At 45.1% G+C, this 22,847-nt stretch overlaps 1 protein-coding gene across 1 annotated transcript in view; it reads left to right on the top strand.

Annotated features, from left to right (window-relative positions):
- Nucleotides 1-10,047: 10,047 nt before the first annotated feature.
- The window catches only part of ADRB2 (adrenoceptor beta 2), a 61,440-nt gene continuing 48,640 nt past the window's right edge, over nt 10,048-22,847 (top strand). Inside the window, exon 1 of the mRNA XM_075068103.1 lies at nt 10,048-12,860. Coding sequence (XP_074924204.1) covers nt 11,675-12,860 — 1,186 coding nt within the window. The 5' untranslated portion in view covers nt 10,048-11,674. The remainder of the gene's footprint in view (nt 12,861-22,847) is intronic.

Raw genomic sequence — 22,847 nt, 5'->3', positions numbered from 1 at the left:
ACATAGAGTTCCCTTTCCTATAATCACATTAAGTAGCCTTCTAAAATTAGAAACCAGGGGTGAAATCCTGGCCCCATAGAAGTCAATGACTGACTTAAGTGGGGCCAGGATTTCACTCTCAGCCCATTGCTATCCCATATCCATGGTTGAAATGGAAGAAGGGTGGCTGGCCCTAAGTATTCTTTATGCTTTACACCATGTTGCTCCTTCTTGTTGTTCAAGTCCCCACAGTTTTAGTAGCATCAATTGTCTTACATTAGAAATCTGTAAACCCTGTATGGTTTGAGTCCTGCCTAGTGATAATAATGATACACAGCATTTTTATTTGGCTTTTCCTCTGAGGATCTCAGAGTGGGTTACCACGATTCAGTAGTAGAGTCATGAATAGAACCTAGATCTCCTGGCTCCCAGCTCTAATGCTATCCATCAGACTACATAGCCCATGTGGGAGACCTGGCTTTCTTGATGCGTTCGACACCACCTCTAGAGGGGCTGGAATCAGCTGAGGTTCCCAGCTGACACTGCCTTATTTAAAAGTCTTGGGTCCTGTCACCGCCATGTGTACAAGACTTGGGTCAGGATGTTTTATCTGAAGGATCCTTGACTTGGGACACCATTCCTCAAGCTGGTCCATCAGAGTCTGAATTTGAGGGCACGCTACAAAGACTGAGATACGAGCTTTTGTCTGAGCAGAATATGGGGGAGGATTATAAAATTATTTGTATGCATGTATTCTTCAAATGCAGGAACATAGGCAGTGGGCTCTTTATCAGTATTTACCATTCTCTTTATCAGAGCTGACTTTCATGTAGTAAACCTGATGTAATTACTTTCTGTGGTACAAATTCATCCCTGGTGTGTAACTCCATTCACAAGGGATGATTTGGGGCCACTGAGTCTGACAGGAGAGGACTTGCTCTAGACAGGAACATTACAAACATTATGTGTTACCAGCAACTGAAAAGCCATGGAATGACAATTAAGAAAAGATTAAACCTTTCACCTCTGGACACCGAGGTATCTACCCTTAGCTGTGCATACATAGTCCGTGTTGATTTCAGTGGGAGTCTTGTCCATATGTGAGAATTTGGTTTGGAATTTAGGTTACAAGTTAAAACTAGTTATAGGGCTTTCAACCCAGCCTGCAAAACATCATAAAATTCCTACACTATTCACCATAAGAGTCAGTCTCTCCTCCAGAGAGGCCCAGGGACAGTATGGGGTCTGCAGCTCAGGACTGAGGTGCCATCCCAGAGCTCTGGGGAGGACAGGGAGGCATAAGCATTAGAATAGTAGGGGATGTTTGCAGAGCAGGATCGAGGTCCATTGCCAGAGCTCTGGGGTGGAGGCACAGCCAGCATTATGCTTGGTGATAGCTTGTGCTACCTGTCACCCACTCACCAGCCCTAGTAATAATAGAAGCTTTTTCAAAAACACATTTATCTTTAACTATTATTTTGGAGCTTGCTTTATTTCCTCTTTTGCTTTCACATTGTGTCATTTTATAACCTCTATTCACCATTGTTATTGATTTATACTGGAACAATTTAGCACTTGTTCTGAAGACTATAAACTCCCAGTATTCAGCTGTTGTATCCAATATCATATTTCATATTAAGCAGATCAAATATACTGGGGTGATTACTCATCTTGATCAGCTTCCTGTTCCCTTGGTCCTGTCTGAAAGGCAGCTCTGATTATCATAATCTCCAGCACGTGCCACAGAAGGCTGAAAGAAGATCAGAGGATGTTGTTTAGCCTGCTGTAAAATAAAATACCCCTGGCGCAGTGCTCCTGCAGACCGCCCACATCAACCCCACATAGGGCCTGTTCAGGGAGGCGTTGACAGCACATTCAAAGTCTGTTGACTTGGCTGGGCAGTGGAACTTCTTTCCTCCTGACCTGGAAAAAAAATCTCTGAAACGCATTCAGCTCTTGACTATCAAGGGCCCTAAATCCAGACAGTGCCACTGTGATGTAGAGACCTGTCCACTGGTATGAGATTCAGCAGGCTGATTTCACACACCTGGTAATTATGGAAGATTGGGGAGATTTCTTAGTCACACTGTGAACTGGTTTTGTGTTGTCTGCTTTAGTTTCGAGTGTGACCTTTTTCTGGTCTCTTTGCACCCTCGTTTGTGAATTACAACAGTGGTTTCAACCTTTTTTTCATTTGCAGTCTCCTAAAAAATTTTGAATGGAGGTGGGGACCCCTTTGGAAATTCAACCTGTGGTCCGTGGACCACGACCATAGAAATCTTAAGACTGAAAACTGACTGAATAGAATTCAGCTACAAAAATTGTATATGCTTGGCATGACATTTGACACAATGTGAAAAAGGGCACTAAACTGTGGCCTTCTAGGGTAATGACAACACTTCTGGTTTTTGACCTGGGGGCAGGGGTATTCATATACTTTTGATTGATCAGAAAAATGGAATGCCTTTTCTGGGATCTGAAACCTTTCGCAGACCCCTTATACATAGTCTGCAGACCCTCAAGGGTGAAAACCACTGTATTAGAGCATCCATTTTGTAAAGGGGACTTGACACCTCAGGGAAAGACTATGTCTGAGAAGCTGTGAGAGAGCAATCAGGGGCCACTGACATTAAATGACTCTGCTGTACTGGAACAATGGGTGTTCGACTGGTAGGGCCATTGCCTTTGCAGGTCTGTCAGCACAGAAGCAGACAGGGGAGTTGGAATATGGAAGTCTCTTGGCTGAAGCACATGGGGAAATAGGAGAGACTGTCTTAGGAGAAGAGTGCTTTTCTAAGCAAGAGGTCAGAGCACCACCACAGGCAAGAACACCAGACTAAAGAGAAAGAAGGCAGGAATCTCACCAACCCCAGGCCTCCTAAGAGGGGTCAGTTCAGCCTACGTGGTGTACATCCAGTATTTTGCTGTCTATAACTCTCTAGCATACTTTATTAAGAATAAAGTATTAGTGATTAAGAAATTCCTCCATTAAGCCTGTATTCCCTGCTTTCCTGCCACACTGTCCCAGCAGGGCTTATCTAGAAACTACAGCTCCCACAGTCAAGTGGACTCTGGGGGAACATGTCTAAGCAATTGTCGGCTTGGGAAGGCTGCAGCACTGGTTTCAGGGGATAAAGCAGCTGGATTCCTGGGTCCTACTGCCCAAGAAGGGTGTCAGACAAAGGGTCTATACCTGGGATTGTGCCCGAAAGACCCAAAGATAGGAATCGTTATCAGTCACTACCCACACTGGTGGGGCTTGGAAGTATGTGGGGCCCAGAACTTGGGTCCAGGGGAGAAAACTGGGCCAGGTTCTAACAGCAACGCCTTCTAATCACTACTGACCTGGATTTGGATTAGTGATTTAGAGATGAAAGAAACAGTAGCCCACGGCTAATCTGCCGAGCCATCCAGTAGCCCAACATCACTCCTTAAACAAAAGGAAGGATCATTACTGAACGAAGCAAGAAGTTTTTCTTTGTCATCTGCCACCTAAGATGTCCTTCTATTACTTACAGCTCCTGTAAGCCTGATGACTGAGCCCAGGCCATTAGCCTAGATCTAATGCAAATGTCTTCTCCATTATATAGGGGAGCATGTTTTCCTGGAGTTCAGAGGTGGCACATTCTCCTACTGTGGGAAAGGAAAAGAAAGGGAGTGCTTCATATTTATTCCATGATAAACCAAGCCCTCTGGCAGAAGTGTTGACAGATTCTGAAGGGAGCTCCTATCTAGTTCCTTTTTGGTTATAGGAATGGCAGCTTCAGAATGGGGCCTCAAGAGTGAGGGTATAAAAGGTGTGGGGGGAAGTGAGGGGGAGGGTCAGGACTTTCAAAGGAAAATGGAGAAACCCTGACCGGAAAAACTCAGGTTCATGTGTCACTTCAGTGTTAATTTCAAATCAGACTAAGGCAAGCAGGCTGTGGCTCAAAACAAATATAAACATGTTCCTTCTCTAGTGATTCATGATGCCAGGTTAATCTCAAGTCGCCCCACCTTACAATTTAAAAAGAGAAAGATGAAGAGAAATAAAGAACCACCAGGCCAGATTATTTTGTTACCACAACAATCCCCTCATAAAAGCTACATGGCTCTTGCCAGGCTCTTTTGTTTGAAGTTGGGACAAACTCCTCATCAGCTGTGAACCCTCCCATTGAAGTTTCTGTTTTTAATTCACCACAGCAGTCATACCTGCCACAAATGTTGCTGTAGGGACTGCATGCGATCTCTGCTGCTGGGCTTCAGAGCAGCAGCCACACAGCAATGGTCTGAGTGCTTTCCGGAGTGTTAGAGTCAAACTGAGGCCTGGTCTACACTAGAAAATTAGATTGGTTTCACTATGTTGGTAAGAGGTGTACAAAGTCCACATCCACAAGCTGCATAGTTATGATGACCTAAGTCCCCGTGTAGACAACGCTGAGTCAATGGAAGAGCTACTGCCTCGTGGATATCTACACAGATGGGAGAATCCCTCCTATCAGTTTAGGCAGTGTCTACACGGAAGTGCTGCAGCAGTGTAGCTGTACTGTGTAGACAAGTGTAGACAAGCCCCAGGAGAGACAAGGTGGGTGAGGTAATATCTTTTATTGGACCAACTTCTGTTGATGAGAGACACAAGCTTTCAATCTTACACAGAACTCTTCCTCAGGTCTCAGAAATGTTCTCAGAAGCTCACAGCTAAATATAAGGTGGAACCGATTGTTTAGCTTAAGTAGTTAACTCATATTTCAAGGGACCACTGAAGGTTAAGTGGCCCATTAACACCTCTCCATATGTAGGCATATGATAGGCATATGTAGGACCCTTGGATCTTGAAAGATGTGGGGTGTGTGTGTGAGGGGGGGTGGTGTTTGATCGTTGTAGCAGTGGAGATATGGCTACAAGTTTTGCATCTGTTGTTCTGGCAGGATTTGGTGCCGCTTTGAGTTTTTTCTGTCCTAGCCTGTGGGGGAGCTTGCTTGGTGAGGTTCTGGCCTTGTTTGAAGGCCAGAAGAGTGGGTTCAGAAAAGATTTATTTCATGATGGGGTCCCCTTTGAGTATGGATTGTAACTGTTTGATGATACTCTTATAGGTTATAATATTGGGGTGCCAGGTGACAAGTAGAGGCGTGAGGTTGGAGAAGGTTTTATTTCTTTCTTGAATCAGATTTTCTCAGGGTATTCATGGAACTATCACTGCCTAGGAAGGAGTATTGTGGAAAGGGATCTGGGGGGCCATAATAGATCACAAGTTAAATATGAGTCAACAGTGTAACACTGCTGCAAAACAAAAAAGATCATTCTCCTGGAATGTATTCGCAGGAGTGTTGTTAGCAAGAGACAAGAAATAATTCTTCTGCTCTACTCCTCCCTAACGTGGCTTCAGCTGGAGTATTGTGTCCAGTTTTGGGCACCACATTTCAGGAAAGATGTGGACAAAATAGAAAAAGCCCAGAGGAGAGCAACAAAAATTATTAAAGGTCTAGAAAACATGACCTATGAGAAAAGATTGGGTTTGTTTAGTCTGGAGAAGAGAAGAGTGAGGGGGCACATGATAATTTTCAAGTACATAATAGGTTGTTACAAGGAGGGAGAAAAATTGTTCTTATTAACCTCTGAGAATAGAGCAATTTTACTTCTGCTCCTTATAGCTATGCCCAGAGCAGATCAGAAATTCACATTAATTGTCCATCCACAGCAAAGCCTGTTTTTATTCAGTGACCACAAAACCTAGAACAGGTCGATGTTATTTGAATAGTGGTATTGTGGCTTTTGCCCAGAAAGGATTGCAGAAACACATCCCAGAGTTTGCAGCATCCATTCTGATGCGCACGTGGTGTCTTGTGAATGTTTTGTGATGTTACTAGAGCTCCAATTTTATAACTTAAAGCCCTGGAGACCTCTGAAGACTTCACTCTGATAAGATGTCAGTGCTGCAATCCTGGCACCATTGAAGTCAATAGTGGAATTTGCCAATTGGCTTCACCAGAGCCAGCGTTTCACCTGAAGTGTTTTCCCATACCCCCTTGAACTCATGCTATAACTATAATAGCCCTGATTCTTCATTATGTCTGATTCAGAGCTGCCTAGCCTTGGTGTAAGTTAGAGCAGGAGAGAGATCCTTCTCTAACTCATGCCACTGGCATTGCTGGCACAGAGGTCCTTCAATCAGTAGAGGATGGATGAAGTGGACCTCAGCTCCATCATTTGCTCTACATGTCTCCTCCTCCCCCTCACATCTAGGTAGGGAGAATTCTCTGCTGGTAATCTTTGGCTGGTATCATGGCCTTAGTGGAACAGAGAACCTGCCCCATCACTTCTTAACAATACAATCAACTCTTGAAAACATTGTGTTGGAGATAACAAATGAGATCTTCATTTTCAGAGCAGCAGAGCAGATTATATTAAGTTAATAAAGCTGGACAAGGCCCAGACAAAGCGGTCAATGGACCATCTTCATACAAAAACTCAATCGAATATCTGTAAAGAGACAAGTCTCACCGTTTAAATAATACTATCATATCTCGTGCCCATCAGGCACAAGGCCCTGTGAACCAATAGGTGCTTGAGCCAGTGGAAATCTTCCTTTTCCAACTTCCTCACTGTACCCTGCTAGGCAATGGTTCATGGAGTCTATAAATCAGCAAAGACTTAAAATGGGCTGAGTGGCTCTCTCCACCCAAATGACAGAGAGCTCTAGAGTTCTGAGATCAGCTGTGAGGGGAGCAAGTGAGCCAGTTGCTAGAGGTAGATAGGGGTGTGTGGGTATAAGAGAGAGAGAGCAGTAAGGCCTCATGCAGCACTTTTGGACTTGCAAACAAATAATTCAGCATTTCCTATCCCCAGGTATTTTCCAGTAAATTTCCTCCTCTTTTCAAGATATGAAAATCTTTTGCAATGATGCAAACAGGCATATTCTCTCTCTCTCTCTTTCTCTGTGTAAAAGGAACATTTAGGGATTTGGTGATTGTATGCATTGCAGGTTCAAAATAAATGTCATGAGATTGTCATATGCTTTTTGAACTCTTAGAGCAGATGTTTAAACACAATCAATAAATAACAACATACCCCAAAAAGTACAGTGAAGTGAACTTCCTACTTTATTCACAAAAACATTTGTTGATCATTTTCTGATTTATTTGACCAGCTCTTAAGACAGGACAAAAAGCTAGTAGGTTTGGTGTTGTGACAAACCCAGATCCCCAAAGATACTTAGGTGCCTAAACTCCCAAGTGCATCCTACTTTCCCTTCCCTACTCTGCTTGCCCATTATATCTTCTCAGATATTGCTCTCCTAATACCCCGTGTGCTCTCCCAATTATTTTCTTCAGTGTATCCACTGCAAAGCGTGTACCATTAGCTTTGGGGCAGGGGAGGGTTGAATGCATGTGCAAAAGAGGAATGGAAAGAGCAAGCTATTAAATGGTCTCAAAGCAAGTGGGACTGCATTAAACAATTATGGACTAGCTTTTCAGCTGGCATCAATTGGTGTAACTCAATTTAAATCAATGAGCTATGTTGATTTACATCTGTTGGGGATCTGGCCCTATGACTATGGATAGAGATGTATTTAGCGTATAACCCCATTTACCCAATCTCCAGTAAACTGAAATTCCTGTTTTAACATTCAGCATGCTTTGCTTATCCAAACCCTATTCTTTCTAAAGGCCTCGGATATTTCCAGTGGAAACAGGTGGTGTATAGACCATACATTTTATTTTTTAAATACTGTTCATTTTAGTAATGTTAAAGATCCTGTGTGCGGGGGTGGCTTTTAACTAAAAATGTGGGGGTAGGGTCAGAAAATGTTTGCAGTACTGTGGCTGATACTTCTTAAGAGAAATGTCCGCAACACCTAGCAAAAACCTCACAGCTTGTTTCTTGTTTCTAGCATCTCACTAGCCCTTCTCTTATAAAACTGCAAAACTTTTTAGAAACTTCTTATGTACAATGTAGTGCTCTGTCAATACCACTCTGGGCTGAAAAAATACATCCCCTAAGAGCAGCATTTGCATGACATGGGACATCTAGTGGCTTTGAAGCAGTAGGTTTTGAGAAGTTTGCTCGTATCACAAGGCCTGAGAAGTGATGGGTACAATGAGAGAAGCAGAGCAACTGTAGGCAGGTTTACTCAGCAGAACTTAACATTTACGGTTTTATTACTTTTACATTTAATTTTCTATTAGCAATAGAAAAATGAGGCAGAATCCTGAAACCCTATGAATATTTAATGTCTTAATAACTTTAAAGTGTGATTCAACATTACTAATCCTCCAGAAATCTAAAGAAGATTAATCATCAGCCCTCTACTTCAAACCATTTAATTAAGAATAATATTTGCTTTTGTATAGCACCTTTCACCCCAAAGAGCTTTGCAAACTGTGGGCCCCCTTCTCCAAATGCTTGCATACATAAGCAGTCCCTATGAGGTAGCTCTGCTGGAATCAATGGGATTACTCTTGTGAGTAAGGTCTGGTTCTGTGAATAAGAGTGTGTGTATATATACATACATGTAGCCTCACTGGAATGCAGCCATCTCTTGTGTGGAGGGCAGCAGTTACCAGATGCACTGCACAGCTATGGATGGAAGTGTATTTTTAGCCAAACACACCACTGCAGTCCTTAACCATAAATGCCAGGAGATTTTTAAGTCCATGCAAATCACAGCCCACAGGACCCCCGGTTTTAAAGTCATGTCCAAAAGATTTCACGCACTGCATGGAATGCAATTTATCTCAGAAACAAGAAGGGCTGAGTCAATATGGTTTCACTATAAACAAACAAGCAGATATTAAACATAAAAGGCAAAATTATCTCCATTTAGATGAAAAGAAGCTTGCAGTAGTCTTTATTCCCTAACATAGCAAACTGTTTTTGGCAAAAATGCTTTTACACTCAGACCACCAGGTTAACCATATCTGGCTTCAGCATCACCAGTGGAATGCACTGAAGTTATACGGTCAGCTCAGGCATATTTCTAACAGTATTTCTCAACTGTTCGGGAAATCACTGAATAAATTTGTTCAGAACCATGGTTCTACTAGAGATGGGTCACAGCTGTGACTGATTACAAGCAGATGTTCATTAAGGAGAAACCTTTCCAGCTGTTGAGAGAAAAGGCACTCACTCACCCCATGCATGTGCCACAAATCATGTGAATTAGTAGTTGTTAACCTTTAATTTGAAAAGATTATCCTTTTGAGTGTACAGCCAGATAAAATAATTACAATCTGTAATAACAATTCTGATGTAAGGTGTGTGTGTGGGAAACTAAGAAACAAAGCTATGGTGTAAGAAAAGCACATAAAAAATTCCTTTCTCTCCTTGTATATTGCTTTTCTCCAATCAAAAACTTTAAATTGCAGCACAATCCAAGGCAGAATACCATCTTTCTATTAGTGTTAAGGGCCAGGATGAGCTAAACTGACTAGAAAAAAAAGACTTTATTGATCTTTAATTGTATATGGCCTCTGAGAACACAGATGTAGCTCAAACAATGAGTGTGAGATTGGGGCCTCATCTCTTCCAGATTTCTTGAACTCCGCTTCCCCTGCCATCTTCCAGCTCAGTCCAAGACACATGGTCACCCCCCTCTAGCCTCTTTTTTTCTCTTGGATTTATTCAGCTGATAGCTCCTGGGCAGACAGACTGTATCTGGATGGAAACTGACAATGAGAAATCTATACTGTTGTATCCTCAACACCTCTCTGGATCACACCTGGGGAAGCTTCCCTCCATTCCAGTTTTGCCCTGTCAGTTGATTCCCTGAGTTTACATGACTTCCCCCTGCAATGGCATACTGTGCCTGCTTTTAACACAAAAATTGAAAAATATTAAAGGGCCCGATCCTGCCACCCTTACTCCTGTTGAGCCCTATTTTGCTGTGCCAGTGTCCCGCTGAATGGGCCTCGCTCTACCAGAAATAATTGGAGGGGGAGGCAGATTCGGGTCCTGTCTCAAAGTGACAGTGCCTAGTCAATATAAGTGTTCTTTCGGCTTCGAACTCTTTGCTTTCTCCAGACTAAATGATGCGTTGTATTTTCTTCTACCTCTCCATAATCAGGAAGGAAGTTTTCCTTACACAGGTTAAATGACCTGGTTCCTGAGATCATGTGCTAAGTTTAGACATGCATTTAAAAGGAGGGTGTTGCAAGATAAATACTGTAATTAGAGAAACGAAGTCTATTTCGAAGCCTAATTTAGCAAACAAAGCAGTTGCATCTACTGCTCAAAAACTTTAATGTCGATCATATCTGCACATACCGATCTGTATCCGATTTTACTTTGCTAAACGTTTAAAATAGCGAGAGAGATGGGTAGCCGTCTCAAGTGATTAGAACTACCTGCATTTCAGGGTACTGCCGGATTGGCTGGGAGACTGTAGAAATGTCCCATTCCCAGCCCGACGAGATCATTTTAATTAAAGCTGAAGAAGAACTTCAGTTAACAGGCTGTTGCCAAACTGCCTCTGCGAGCGATCCAGCAGCAGGTCCCCAGAGGATTAGGTGGTAAAGCGTGCAGGGAAAGTATCCCTCTTTCTCTCTTTTACACTGAGCATCTGTAACTTTTCACTGGACGGTTCCACAGGTGGTTTCTAGGCTAATCCACTTCCATAGAACCCTGGTGCAGCCGCTGTGTGTCAGAAAAGACCCAAAGATCTGGCATGCGAGAGGAAATTACCTTGCTTGCGAAGTGGTAATGTTGGCTGGCAACTGAGCGTGGCGCACGCAAAACAACCTCACTGTCCATGCACAAGGGAGGGTAGGTGAATGCAGAGAGTTGTGCAAAACCTCCCTCGGTCGCAGCAGAATCGAAACCTTCGCTGCAAAAGGGCCTAAGTGTCAACAGTAAAACCAAAGCGCCAGGGAAGGCGCGTCTGTCTCTGTCAGCAAAAGCGCAGTGAGCCAGGGATCAACCTGCGGGCTGTGTTCCCAGGGAGCGCCCTGCTTTGAGAGGCAGATGCGACCGGCGCAAGCAGCGATCCGGCCTGACTGCGAGCTTTGCAAAGAGCTGGGGCGTGAGGAGAGGGGGACGTTTGCAGGCTGCAGCGGATCGAAGTGGAGGCTCCCCGATCAACGAGGGGAGAGACCGGGACTGGAGCTTCGAGAACTACTGTAAGGGGCAGACCAGCAGGAGCACTGGCAACACTTTCAGCCGCGTGTGTGTGTGTGTGTGTGTGCTGCTAGCAGCCCATTGGCTGGGGGCTGCCTGATGTCATGGCTGGGTGTTCCTATAAGCTCCCCAACACATAACGGGCTCAGGACACTTGTAGACAGGACTTCTGGCAGGGCAGGAGCCGCCCAGGCTGCAGCTGCAGAAGGGGAGGGAGGAGGCTAAGAGGGGAACAAACAAATGCAAATTCCTGGCCACCAAACAGTCTGTCAACAAGTCTAACTGCAAGAGGCCCTCAGCCCGGCCAAGCCACCGCTGGCATTTCTCGGGGGGCTGCCAAGTTTGGATCGCCTACAGCGCGCGGGTGATTGCTCCCGGACACCAGCCAGGCGCAGCGGGCACCGAGCGCAGGAGACAGCTGGCGTGGAAAGAGCGCCGGCGGAGCGCCGGCTCTGTGCAGCGGGCATCGGACTTCGGAGCGTGCTAGGCTTGCCTGCGAAGAGCCCCAGCGCTGTGCTGCGGGGGATCGGACGCGGGGCTGCCCGAGGCTTGCATGTCAACAGGGAGCAGAGCGCAGAACTTGCGCTGCTGCGGGTAGGAAGCCATGGGATCGGTGAGTCCCACCAGCCCGGTGTTTGCTACGGTCAATGTGAGCAGCAGCAAGGACCCGGACAGTTCCAGCCTGTCGCAAGACGTCTGGATGGTGGGCATGGGCATCCTGATGTCTGTGATCGTGCTGGTCATCGTCTTTGGCAACGTCCTGGTGATCACCGCCATCGCCAAGTTCCAGCGGCTGCAGACCGTCACCAACTACTTCATCACCTCCCTGGCGTGCGCCGACCTGGTGATGGGGCTGGCTGTAGTCCCCTTTGGGGCCAGCCACATCATGCTGAAGCAGTGGAAGTTTGGGAATTTTTGGTGCGAATTCTGGACCTCCTTAGACGTGCTGTGCGTCACGGCCAGCATCGAGACCCTCTGCGTCATTGCCATGGACAGGTATTTCGCCATCACCTCCCCCTTCAAGTATCAGAGCCTGCTGACCAAAAGCAAAGCCAGGATTGTCATCCTCGTGGTCTGGGTGGTGTCTGTTTTGACCTCCTTCTTGCCTATCCAGATGCACTGGTACAGAGCAGGGCACCAGGAAGCCCAAAATTGTTACAAAAACGACACTTGCTGTGACTTCTTCACCAACCAGGCCTATGCCATCACTTCTTCCATCATCTCCTTCTACTTGCCTTTGGTGGTCATGGTCTTCGTCTATGCCAGGGTCTTCCAGGTAGCTAAGCAGCAGCTGAAGAAGATAGACAAATGTGAAAGGAGGTTTCATAACCAGAACAACAACCAGCAGGAGCAGAACGGGAGAGCAAGTCACAGGAGAACCTCCAAATTTTGCTTGAAGGAGCACAAAGCCCTGAAAACCTTGGGGATCATCATGGGCACTTTCACTTTGTGCTGGCTGCCCTTCTTCATAGTCAACATCGTGCACGTGATACAGGACAACATTATCCCCCCTTACCTGTACATCCTCCTGAACTGGTTGGGATACATCAACTCCGGCTTCAACCCCCTTATTTACTGCAGAAGCCCGGACTTCAGGTATGCTTTCCAGGAGCTCCTGTGCTTCCGGCGATCTGCCCTGAAGATGCACGCCAATGGATATTCCAACAGCAACGGGAAAAGTGACTTCAACGAGGAGGACGATGGATATCAGTTGGGACAAGACAAAACGTGTGAATTGCTGTGTGAAGGAGCGGGGCCACCTGTCAGTGAGGACTTAGTGCATTGTAAAGGTACTGTGCTGAACGGTTGCATTGAGTCCCAGAGCATCAATCATAGCGCACACGATTCCATATTGTAGAGAGCGGAGCCTTTACCAAAAAAAAAAAAAAAAGTCCAATGAAAAAGGCACCTATAATGTAGTAGCTGCAAGAGAACTAGCAACCTTCATACAAATGTGTGGGTGCCCCCTTCGGGGAGGGAGCAGGTTGTTTATTTGCAGGATGTACAAAATCCTCTGGCAAGTACATATTTATACACACCGAGGGTTATTTTAAGACAGTGGATGAGGTTCATCCCGTGAAGACTTGATGACTATTGTGGTGTTCTTGTTACTGTGTTTATCTACCTCATAGATCTAGTAATAATAAGCACGTAACTGCTGCCCTCCAGCCTAGCTGGACTCCTGTCTCCTTGGTGACTGGGCTGTTTCCCATCAGAGGGGAAGGTGATAGGCCTGTCTCTGGAGCCTTTACTTCAGGGATGAGTCAGGGTTCGATTTCCCGAATCAAGGCTGAAGTTTACTTCTTTGTGCAGTGAATATTGGTGTAAGGATGACCTCACTGCACCTGTTTGTCCAAAGTCCTGTCCACTATATAAAAGTGTGGTGACAACTTCGAATGGCTTCAGACTCAGTTCTGCTAGGAATGGCTCATGTCCCCCGCACCAAATCCCCATTAATCCCAGTTCAGCTGGTCAGGCTTCATGTTAGTACAGTAAACATACCTTTCAACTGCCTATGCTTCCTTTCCACCCACACAAATATGATGGTCACATTTTCATTACTGCGCATTGTTTAAATCCCCAAACCTTGGATGTGAAAGGAATGGGCAATGTCCGCTTATGCTAAAGAAACCAGCCGCTTTCCCCATTATTAGACACTTCCTATTGTAACAGTGTCCTTCACTTGGGATCTTTGTTCCCTCTTGGCATCTGGAGAGGTCTGAGCCTAAATGCCAGAGGGATTCATGAGGATTAAGCCCACAATTATAAAATGGTTAGCACTAGGTTTCTGCAATTGACATCCTCCAAAAGCAGGGGGCTGGAACACGAGAACTAGCACTTCCCTTCCGGTCACTCTGAGCCTGATTCTCCGGCCACCACCCGTGGCTGAGCTCGCTGCCCTGGAGGAGAGCGAGCATTGCTAGGAAAGGTGGACGGGTCCGTCAGAGCAGCGCTCTGCTGGTTCCAACAGGGTTTCAGCTCAGCGAGTAGCCCGTGGCAGCTCGCTCCGTTTACAGAGGGACTCTAAAGCCATTTCAGCGCCACTTCAGTGGCGATCTTCACAGCAGAGATGCTTTCCCCTTTTCTGTTTTGATCTCAGAGGGCCGAGTGTGGAGCAGGCTAGGACACGCAGTGGGGGCTCGTAGGCAGTGCTCTGCTGAATAAAGGGTGGTTTGATCCGGGTCATTATATTCTGTATTATTTGTTAAGCACTCAGTTTGCTCGGAGCTGTACCACTGCGGTCAGAGCGAGCTTAGTTTCAGAATGCTGGGTTTTGGGGGTCACTGAGCGAACTGCTCTGGGCAGTATTTTCCCCCTCCTGAAATGTCCCCTTTTTAGTCTTCCCATTTTTCAACGGTGGTTACACCCCGGCACTAGTCCCAGCGCTAGTGGAGTCATGGGGCCGGCACTGCCCTTTATAGTGCTCTTGTAAAGCACTTTGTGTAATCGCTGAATAAGTGTCCCCCAGCTCATGAGGGCCAGGAACACCGAAGCATGACCCAGGCCACCCCAGGCCGTTGTACAGCGAAATCCCCCCTCCACATCCAGTAAACCGGCTCTTGAACATGAATTCTCTTGTTGTACTAAACAAAACAAATGAAACACGCGGTCAAAACATGAATCAGTTTTAGCCTCAGATGGAGGGTACGGGGCAAATCCCTGCTTATGGAAAAGTCCTCTGGAATTGTACAGGGTGAAGTTCTGTAGGGTGCTTCTAAAATTACCGTAAAACCTTTAGATTTTTAAAGGCAATGAGATAATTTCTGGAGGGATTTAGAATCGCTCTATAGAACTCTATACAAGAGAGAGTAAATTTGGTGGGATGATTTAAAGAAACTAAAGAATGTTCCCTATTAAATTCTATAGGACTTTTTTCATTAAAAAGAAAAAAAGAAACAAGCTGGGGGGATTTGGGAGAATGTAGAAGACTCTTATTGTAAATTTCACTGAGAAAGTAGCTGGAAAGTTGTCCTGTGTGCTGCTAAAAATCACCGAAAATTCCTCTAGCTAAAGGGTTTCCCAATCTTTGAATTTTATTTATCTCAGAGAGCGTTTGGTCTCAGGAGACGGTGGAGATGGAAGGTTAGGTCAGTCCTTGTTTCTGTGGCCCCGTTTTGTTTGTTTATTAGCTTTCCCTCTTGGCAGGTTTTACGTTTTGTTCCTGGCTTGCAAAACTTGCTTCACGCTGGCTGCAAGCTCCGCGGGGCTGTCAGCCGGGAAGCTAATACTCAGACACAAGTGGACAGGTGCGGGCGGGGAGGAGTATAGAGACCTGCGGAGGGGGCGAGGGGGAAGCAAGCGAGGACTGTTACTCCTCAGCAGAGCAGCGGCTCTGCTACTGCCTCTCGAGGCAGGAAGCAGTGGTCAGAAAACGGGACTTTTCCTTTAGGCGTAGGTAGACATTTTTTAAAGGGTGCGGCACGGCTGCGAAGAGGCTGTGAAAGAGAAGGGTCCTTTCAAAACACGTGGAAAAGAGTGAGGTGAGGGAAGGTCCCAGACTGGGTCCCTCACAAGGCAGTGACACGTTTTACATTCCAATCTGTTCTATGTATTTATGTGCCAGATCCCTCAACACACTATCTGAACGCTTAATATCTTGGTGTGTTTCTGTTCTGCGGCTTTGTTGTTGCATTCTGTTAATACAGGCGAGCTGTCAGGGAACTGCTTTGAGCTTTGACTAATTTGCTTGAAATAGCTTTTGGTCAATCTTGGAGTCATGCATGGGTTAGGCAACTAAGAGCGTTTTGACCTGTGCCCTAGGATTCCAACAAGGAGTTTCCTGGAATAGCATCTTAGGGGGAAGAAATAGCAGAGAAAACAAAACAAAAAAACAAATGCAAAGATTTGTGGTATTCAGTGGTGAGCTGCTCCCAAACTCAGCATTTATTCCACCGCACACCCACGCCTTTGCCATGAAAAAACTCTCCACCAAGAATATCATCACTGTAATTGGTAAAAAGAAGGAGGAGTCCTTGAGGCAGAAATTCATTGAAAACACCAATTACAGTTTTCAGAGTGGTTGTCGTGTTAGTCTGTATCAGCAAAAAGAATGAGGAGAACTTGTGGCACCTTAGAGACTAACAGATGTATTTGAGCGTAAGCTTTCATGGGCTAAAACCCACTTCATCAGATGCATGCAGTGGAAAATACAGTAGGAAGATATATATACACAGAGGACATGAAAAAATGGGTGTTGCCATATTAATTATAATGAGAGCAATCAGTTAACATGGGCTATTATCAGCAGGAAAAAAAAACTTTTGTCGTGATAATCAGGATGGCCCATTTCCAACAGTTTACAAGAAGATATAAGTAACAAAGTCGCAATACTCCAACAAAAAAACTTCAAAAACAGACTCCAACGAGAAACTGCATAATTGGAATTAATTTGCAAACTGGACACCATTAAATTAGGCTTGAATAAAGACTGGAAGTGGATGGGTCATTACACAAAGTAAAACCTATTTCCCCGTGCTAATTCCCGCCCCGCCCCCCGTTACTCTCACCTTCTTGTCAGCTGTTGGAAACGGGCCATCCTGATCACTACAAAAGTTTTTTTTTCTCTTGCTGATAATAGGCCACGTTAACTGATTGCTCTCATTATAGTTGGGATGGCAACACCCACTTTTACATGTACTCTGTGTATATATATCTTCCTACTGTATTTTCCACTGCATGCATCTGATGAAGTGGGTTTTAGCCCCAAAAGCTTATGCTCAAATACATTTGTTAATCTCTAAGGTGCCACAAGTTCTCCTCATTCTTTTTGCTGATACACTAACACGGCAACCACTCCGAAAACTGTAATTGGTGTTTTCAATGAATTTCTGAGTGAGCCTTTGCAAATCATTTGTGATCACTCCTGAAAGCTGTCCATGTAAAGCATAGATTGTCTTCTCCTTTTGTTCTTTCTTATTGAAAATACTTTTTGCACTTGGTTGGGGAAGTTTCCTGTGGTTCCTGAGAGCTGCTGAGTAGTCAGGAAGCTTGATCTCCTAAGTGTTGTCCTGTCAAGTGAGGCCTGCTGCAGAGATTGTCAAGTGAGGGGTGAGGATTTGCCTGCTGATTTTTTACAGGCTAAAGTCTCTGCATCTTGATCAGAAATCTGTAGTTTGCTCTCTTTCAGGTTAGATCTTTGTTGTGTCTGTTAACTGCAGATGCCAGAGGGATGTAACTAATTAGCGACGCCCCCCCTCTGATGCATACAAGAATGTCTCCCCTGGCCAAACGGTATGCTGAGTTTTCCCATGTGGAAGTTGTTCTTTGCAGAATCCAACTCACTCACCTACCCTCGACACAGAGAAAGCATTTTGTTTAGCAGCTAGTAAGCATATGTAGCCCGAACCACCTTCATAAACCTTTCAGTTTGTGCACAGTCATGCTTGGGATTAGTGTTTGCACCATGCAAGGTGGTTATTAAGGCAGTAAAAAGCCTGCATTCAGGTTCAAGAGAGGTGACTAGGAGGGACATGCTGCTGCAGAGTTTGGAGCAAAATACATGGGGCGAGGGGTGTCTTTCTGACAGCCCTTCCTGCAGGTTGGGGCCAGTTGTGAAGTGTGATTAAAGGAGAGACTCACTGCATCTGTGAAATTAGAAGAATGCTAACGCAAATCTTCACAAAAACAATGCCACGTTATCTTCTGCACCTGTAACAGTTGCCCTTAAAGGAAAAGGCCAAATTAAAAGACATAAAGCCAGACACTATGCAACACAATGATGTGGGATTATTTATAGCTGAGAGTTTGCAGTCACAGTACACGCACTTGCACTATTGTGCTACTTTGCAAAGGAGTATCTGCAAGTTAACGTGGGCCCACCGTGTCATAGGTTTTCTGCCAAGGTAATGCGTGCTCAGAGACTACAGAAGTGTGTGTGCAGGAAAAACTAAGGAATTCTGGGTGTGTATGATTCAAATCGCCTCTAAAAATGTGGAATGTGAAATAAAAAATAATGGCAACAAAATTCAAAAGAAAAATACCAGCTATTCTTTAAACTTGCGGAGCATTCAACCCTGCGGAAGTCTGTGGAAGGATTGTAGAGATAACTGTATATTGTCCACATTCCCTTTAGGGTTCAATTCACCATTGACCTGCATCTTGTGCAGTCATTTGCCCTCTTGTGAAATAAGTTCAAAGCAGGTGTAAACTCTGCCATTCTGCATTATTTTCACACTCACTTTGCACTAGTATAAATGGTGATACAAGGTGCTGCAGTGAATTCAGCTCTGAAACACTTTGAACCACGTACACACAACATACATAGATGTGAAGCCTTGTCTCAACTATTGGCTTTTATGGGGAAGATGAGTTGAAATTGCTGCTTCTTCCTTTCCCCAGCAAGGTGGTTCTGGTCCTCTGGGAAGAGTGACTAAAAGAGCCTGATCCTTGAATCCTCCTTCTAAGGATAGCAGGTGTGGTTGTCATTACAAAGAGAGTTTTGGCTGGGTCAGGACTGCAGGGCTGAGCCCAAAGTATATACAGAGAAAGAGAATGTGGCCTGAGAAAGCTGCTTCCTCTTTCATTAGCTGTCTACCTCCTATGGGAGATGAGCTCCAGGATGTCCCTGCTTGTCTACCATTGACTGCCCCCTAGCACCAAGCAAAGAACAGGGTTTGCTTTAAGGAGGTTGCCTGGGTGCATCTCTCCCTGCTGTTGATGTCAGGCTGTAAGCAGATCCTGTGCACAGTTCAATTCCCATATTAAGCCTTTAAAATACAGCCAGTCCCTCTGAAGCAAACACATAGTGATGACGTTGCAGGGTACATGCAATTGCTGTTAGGAGAAGTCACCGGGTCTACAAAAACAAATCTCTTTCCAGATAAACATTAACAGGGTGTCCTAGCAGAATGAAACCTGACACAGTGCAAGATTTAAGAACTCAGAAAATCAGGTGCCATTTGTTAATGAAGCTTGTTCTGTACAGTACAAGGATTTAGATAAAGAATGCTGTTGTACAGTACAGTAGATGCATGTAAACACACATTCATTATCTACAGGTTGCATACACTGCATCAGTGTGTGTATATTAATTATTATTATATAGCAATACAGAGGAAGTGAAAAAAATAGTTACAAGTTGTGGTTCTCAATTTCCTTTCCTGTGTTTTTTAGTCTAAACAACCAGCAACCAACAATCGCTTGCAGTGTTTGTAATATGAATATACCCTCATGAATGGAATCACATGCACAGGTGACATGGAGGATACACACCAGGACAGGGTAACTTATAAGATTGATTGGGCCAAGTACGGGAGGAAACCAGCATCCCTTCACAAGTGGCAGGGTGACATTCTCTTTAGCAAGGGCCCACTTCTGCTGTCATTGACATTACTGTCAAACTTCCTTGACTTCAGTGTGCATAGGAGCCAGCCCTGAGTGCAAACAAATGCCGTGTCCTCATTGCAAGTGCTGTGCATATTTTGTCAATGACCACATTTGTTTGGCTATTTGGTATTAAAAACTTCAAATGCTGTTGCTGTGTGTATCTGAAGAAGAGGAGCGAATGGGGATGTGGCTTATCTCAGAACCACAGTGCTGCTCTGAGCTCTGGAAGATGGAAGGGTCAGGAAGCAATAGACTATTCATTGTGAGGCAAGGCTGGGAAGATGACCTGGATATGGGGACACTGATCAACACAGACAGGATGGGTAAAGGAGGCATCATGAGTCCTGAGATTTGCATGTAGATCACCTGACAATTGCTGCCGATTTTACTTTTCTCTCTGAAGTCAACACAGGTGGGGTGTGAGCTGTGAAGCTCTCAAGCCACCTGAAGCTGAAGGAAAGGATCAGCAACTTCTTTGGAAAGCCACCAAACAATAGGTCAAATTCTCAGGGGCTTAGTCATGTGTTACTCAGTCTTACTCCACCAAAACTCTCATTGGACTTGGCTCAGTGAAAACTATTGACTTTCCATAGAAATGTGACAGTTCAGAGAATGAAACTGTCATGGAACCAACCAGTTACAATATAACACACATAATAAGTGGGCCCCTATAGAAACTGCCATGTGGTGATTAAAAAACGCAGCAAGGAAAACCTCTTATCTGATCATTTATTTTGTAATGAAGAAAATATCCTAGGAAACAGCAGAAATAGGTATATATAGATAAAGTATCTGGGCCAGATCCCCAGCTGGTGTAAAGTGACTTCAGTGCAGCTATGTCTGTTTATACTAGCTGAGGATCTGGCTCAGAGCGTATAATACACACAGTGCTGCTTTCACTTGTGGAAAATAAAATCCTAGAGAATTCCGCTGTCACCGGAATGAAATACCATGTCCAGACCTAAAACAATGCGCTCCACTGAAAGCACACAGGCCTACATTCTGTGCTGCTGGTTTGTACCTCTCACAAACCCTGTGTCACGGAGATTGCACTGGAGGCAAGTGGAATATTTGGTACCCTTTGTGTATGTATGTGTACAGTCCTTGTGAATATATGTTATAGTAGGGGATAAGTGCCCTTCCCATCTATTGCCTATTGCACATTGGATGAATAGAGTGTTGCATAACTTCATGCTCAGTTGTGTAATTCTTTGAATTCTTGTAAGTCTTGGTGCTGTAATTGTTGCTTTTGCATTGTTGCAAAATAGTGGTGTAGCTGCAGATCCCTGAGTCATTTTTTACTCTGGTCGTTGCATTTTCCACTTCAGGAACTGGCTTCGCTCCATTCTTCGCAGCAGACATAGTATGTAGAGTCCCGTCACTGTGTCAGTCTTTTGCCTCATTGGAGACATTCCCAGAGAGCTTTTGCTTTGTGGGAAGCCTAGGCCTCAGAAGATGAATTGTCAATATCAGAGAATTATTGATGTGTGTACTATTAACCTATGGCACGTATGATGATCCAGACCCCCAGTTATGGGGAATTCTCACAGCTCAACCCTCTTTCTGTAATGGGCTAATTCCAAACACCCCAAGCTCTGGAGAAGTCCAGGTTTACACCTAGATTTCACACCCACAAGTTCAGGACCCCGTGCTTTGATTCTGCCTGTAGTGAATTTTGGAAGCAGGGTTTTGCTCTGTGCCCATCTCTAGTTAGTATGGAACCTCTCTCTCTCTCTCAGCTGTGCTTTCCTTAGTCCAGACATATGGCATACGCTGTAGAACCTAGCTAATTCATATCCCCAAAGTCAGAAAATAGCTAATTGCTATAGAAAGTTAGTGATGAAAGACATTGCACGTCAATGCATATTATACTGTAGTGTGATATCAAAAGGGCATGTATGGATAGATGTATATAGAGGAGCCAAGATTGTGGGGTCTGAAGGACCGAGTGCAAATAATTGAGGTTCCACTGATCGTACATGTAAATCTACCCCGCATACTGTCCCATGGATTCTGGGCCAGGTGTTTAGCTCCTGAATGGCTGAAGTTTAATGTGCTGGGCACATTAAAGGTGAGAGCGAGAGCTGTGTTGAGACAGTGAGCGGAGGCAGGGAAAGGGATGAGGAGAGCTAGTTACTAAATATCCAGAAATATTAGCAGCCTGAAATTTTAAAAAGTTAAGAAACAAGAAACAGCTCCTGCCTCTCTGGAGAGGTAATGAAAGAGTGAGCAACCACAAACCATGCTCTCCAGCTTGGCTGGGGTGGCCAACCTGAGCCTGAGAAGGAGCCAGAATTGACCAGTGTACATTGTCAAAGAGCCACAGTAATACATCAGCAGCTCCCCCTCAGCTCCCCCCCTGCTCCCAGAGCCTCCCACCCACCGGCAGCTTTGCCAGTCAGTGCCTCTCCCTCCCTCCCCGCACCTCCTGATCAGCTGTTTCATGGCATGCAAGAGGCTCTGGGGGAGAGGGGGGAGGAGCAAGGGCATGGCAGGCACAGGGGAGCACCCCCTGGCACATTGGAAAGTCGGCACCTGTAGCTCCAGCCTCGGAGTCGATGCCTACACAAGGAGCCGCATATTAACTTCCGGAGCCACAGGTTGGCCACCCCTGAGCTTGACCATGTGACAAGGCTCTACTTTCTTACTATAAGGGACCTATTTTAGCCAGTGCGCGAGGCCTCCAATTTTGACAACGCTGGGCAAGAGCTAACAGAATGCTGAGATCCTCCTCCTGAATCTCCCTGCCTTCTTGTGTTACAACAGCCCTGTGTCCAGGAGCCAGAAACACTGAGGCTGGCAAACAGGAAAGATTTGCTTTTCCTCGCCTTTCTCTTCCATTTGTTCCGCTTGCTTCTTTTCACCAGCCCGGTAAATCCATTTCCAAGTGAGATCAGCTTATGGAATGGCTCATGTCCCCAGGCTGCAGGCACACTCTGTTGTTTACTCTCCTTTTGCTAGGTTCACTTTCTGCTGTCTGGGATCTCTGAGCCCCACCCATGTAATGGAAACTGCCCTCCCCTATAAAGTAGGATGAAACAAGGTTCCTGCATGACCTTGTTATCAGTAACTGACACATACTGGGAAAAATGTCCCATGTCCCAGCCCATCTCCCTTGCTAAAATTAATAAGTGAGGTTTCAATGCACAGACTTGGGTCAGATTTTCAAGACTACTCAGTATCTAGATGCCTAAATGGGAGCTGTTGGGTGTTGAGCACTTTTGAAAATCTAGCCCTTGGATCACAATCCTACTAAGAGCAGATTTAAGTTACTCTGCGTCCATTTAAGAATTGCTTGGAATTTAGGATTTTACAAGGCTTTCTAGTTGATTTCTCGGCTTGCCATGCAGGACCCCAAGCACCATTTAGTATCTGTGTAGCAAAGGCTCTTTCTATGTGAAGATCTTTGCGATTCATGACACTGCACCCACCGGGATTGGTATTTCATTTGT

Source organism: Chelonoidis abingdonii, chromosome 7 (assembly GCF_003597395.2).
Source record: "Chelonoidis abingdonii isolate Lonesome George chromosome 7, CheloAbing_2.0, whole genome shotgun sequence".
NCBI classification, from domain to species: domain Eukaryota; kingdom Metazoa; phylum Chordata; order Testudines; family Testudinidae; genus Chelonoidis; species Chelonoidis abingdonii.
This window is presented reverse-complemented; position numbering and strand designations above follow the sequence as displayed.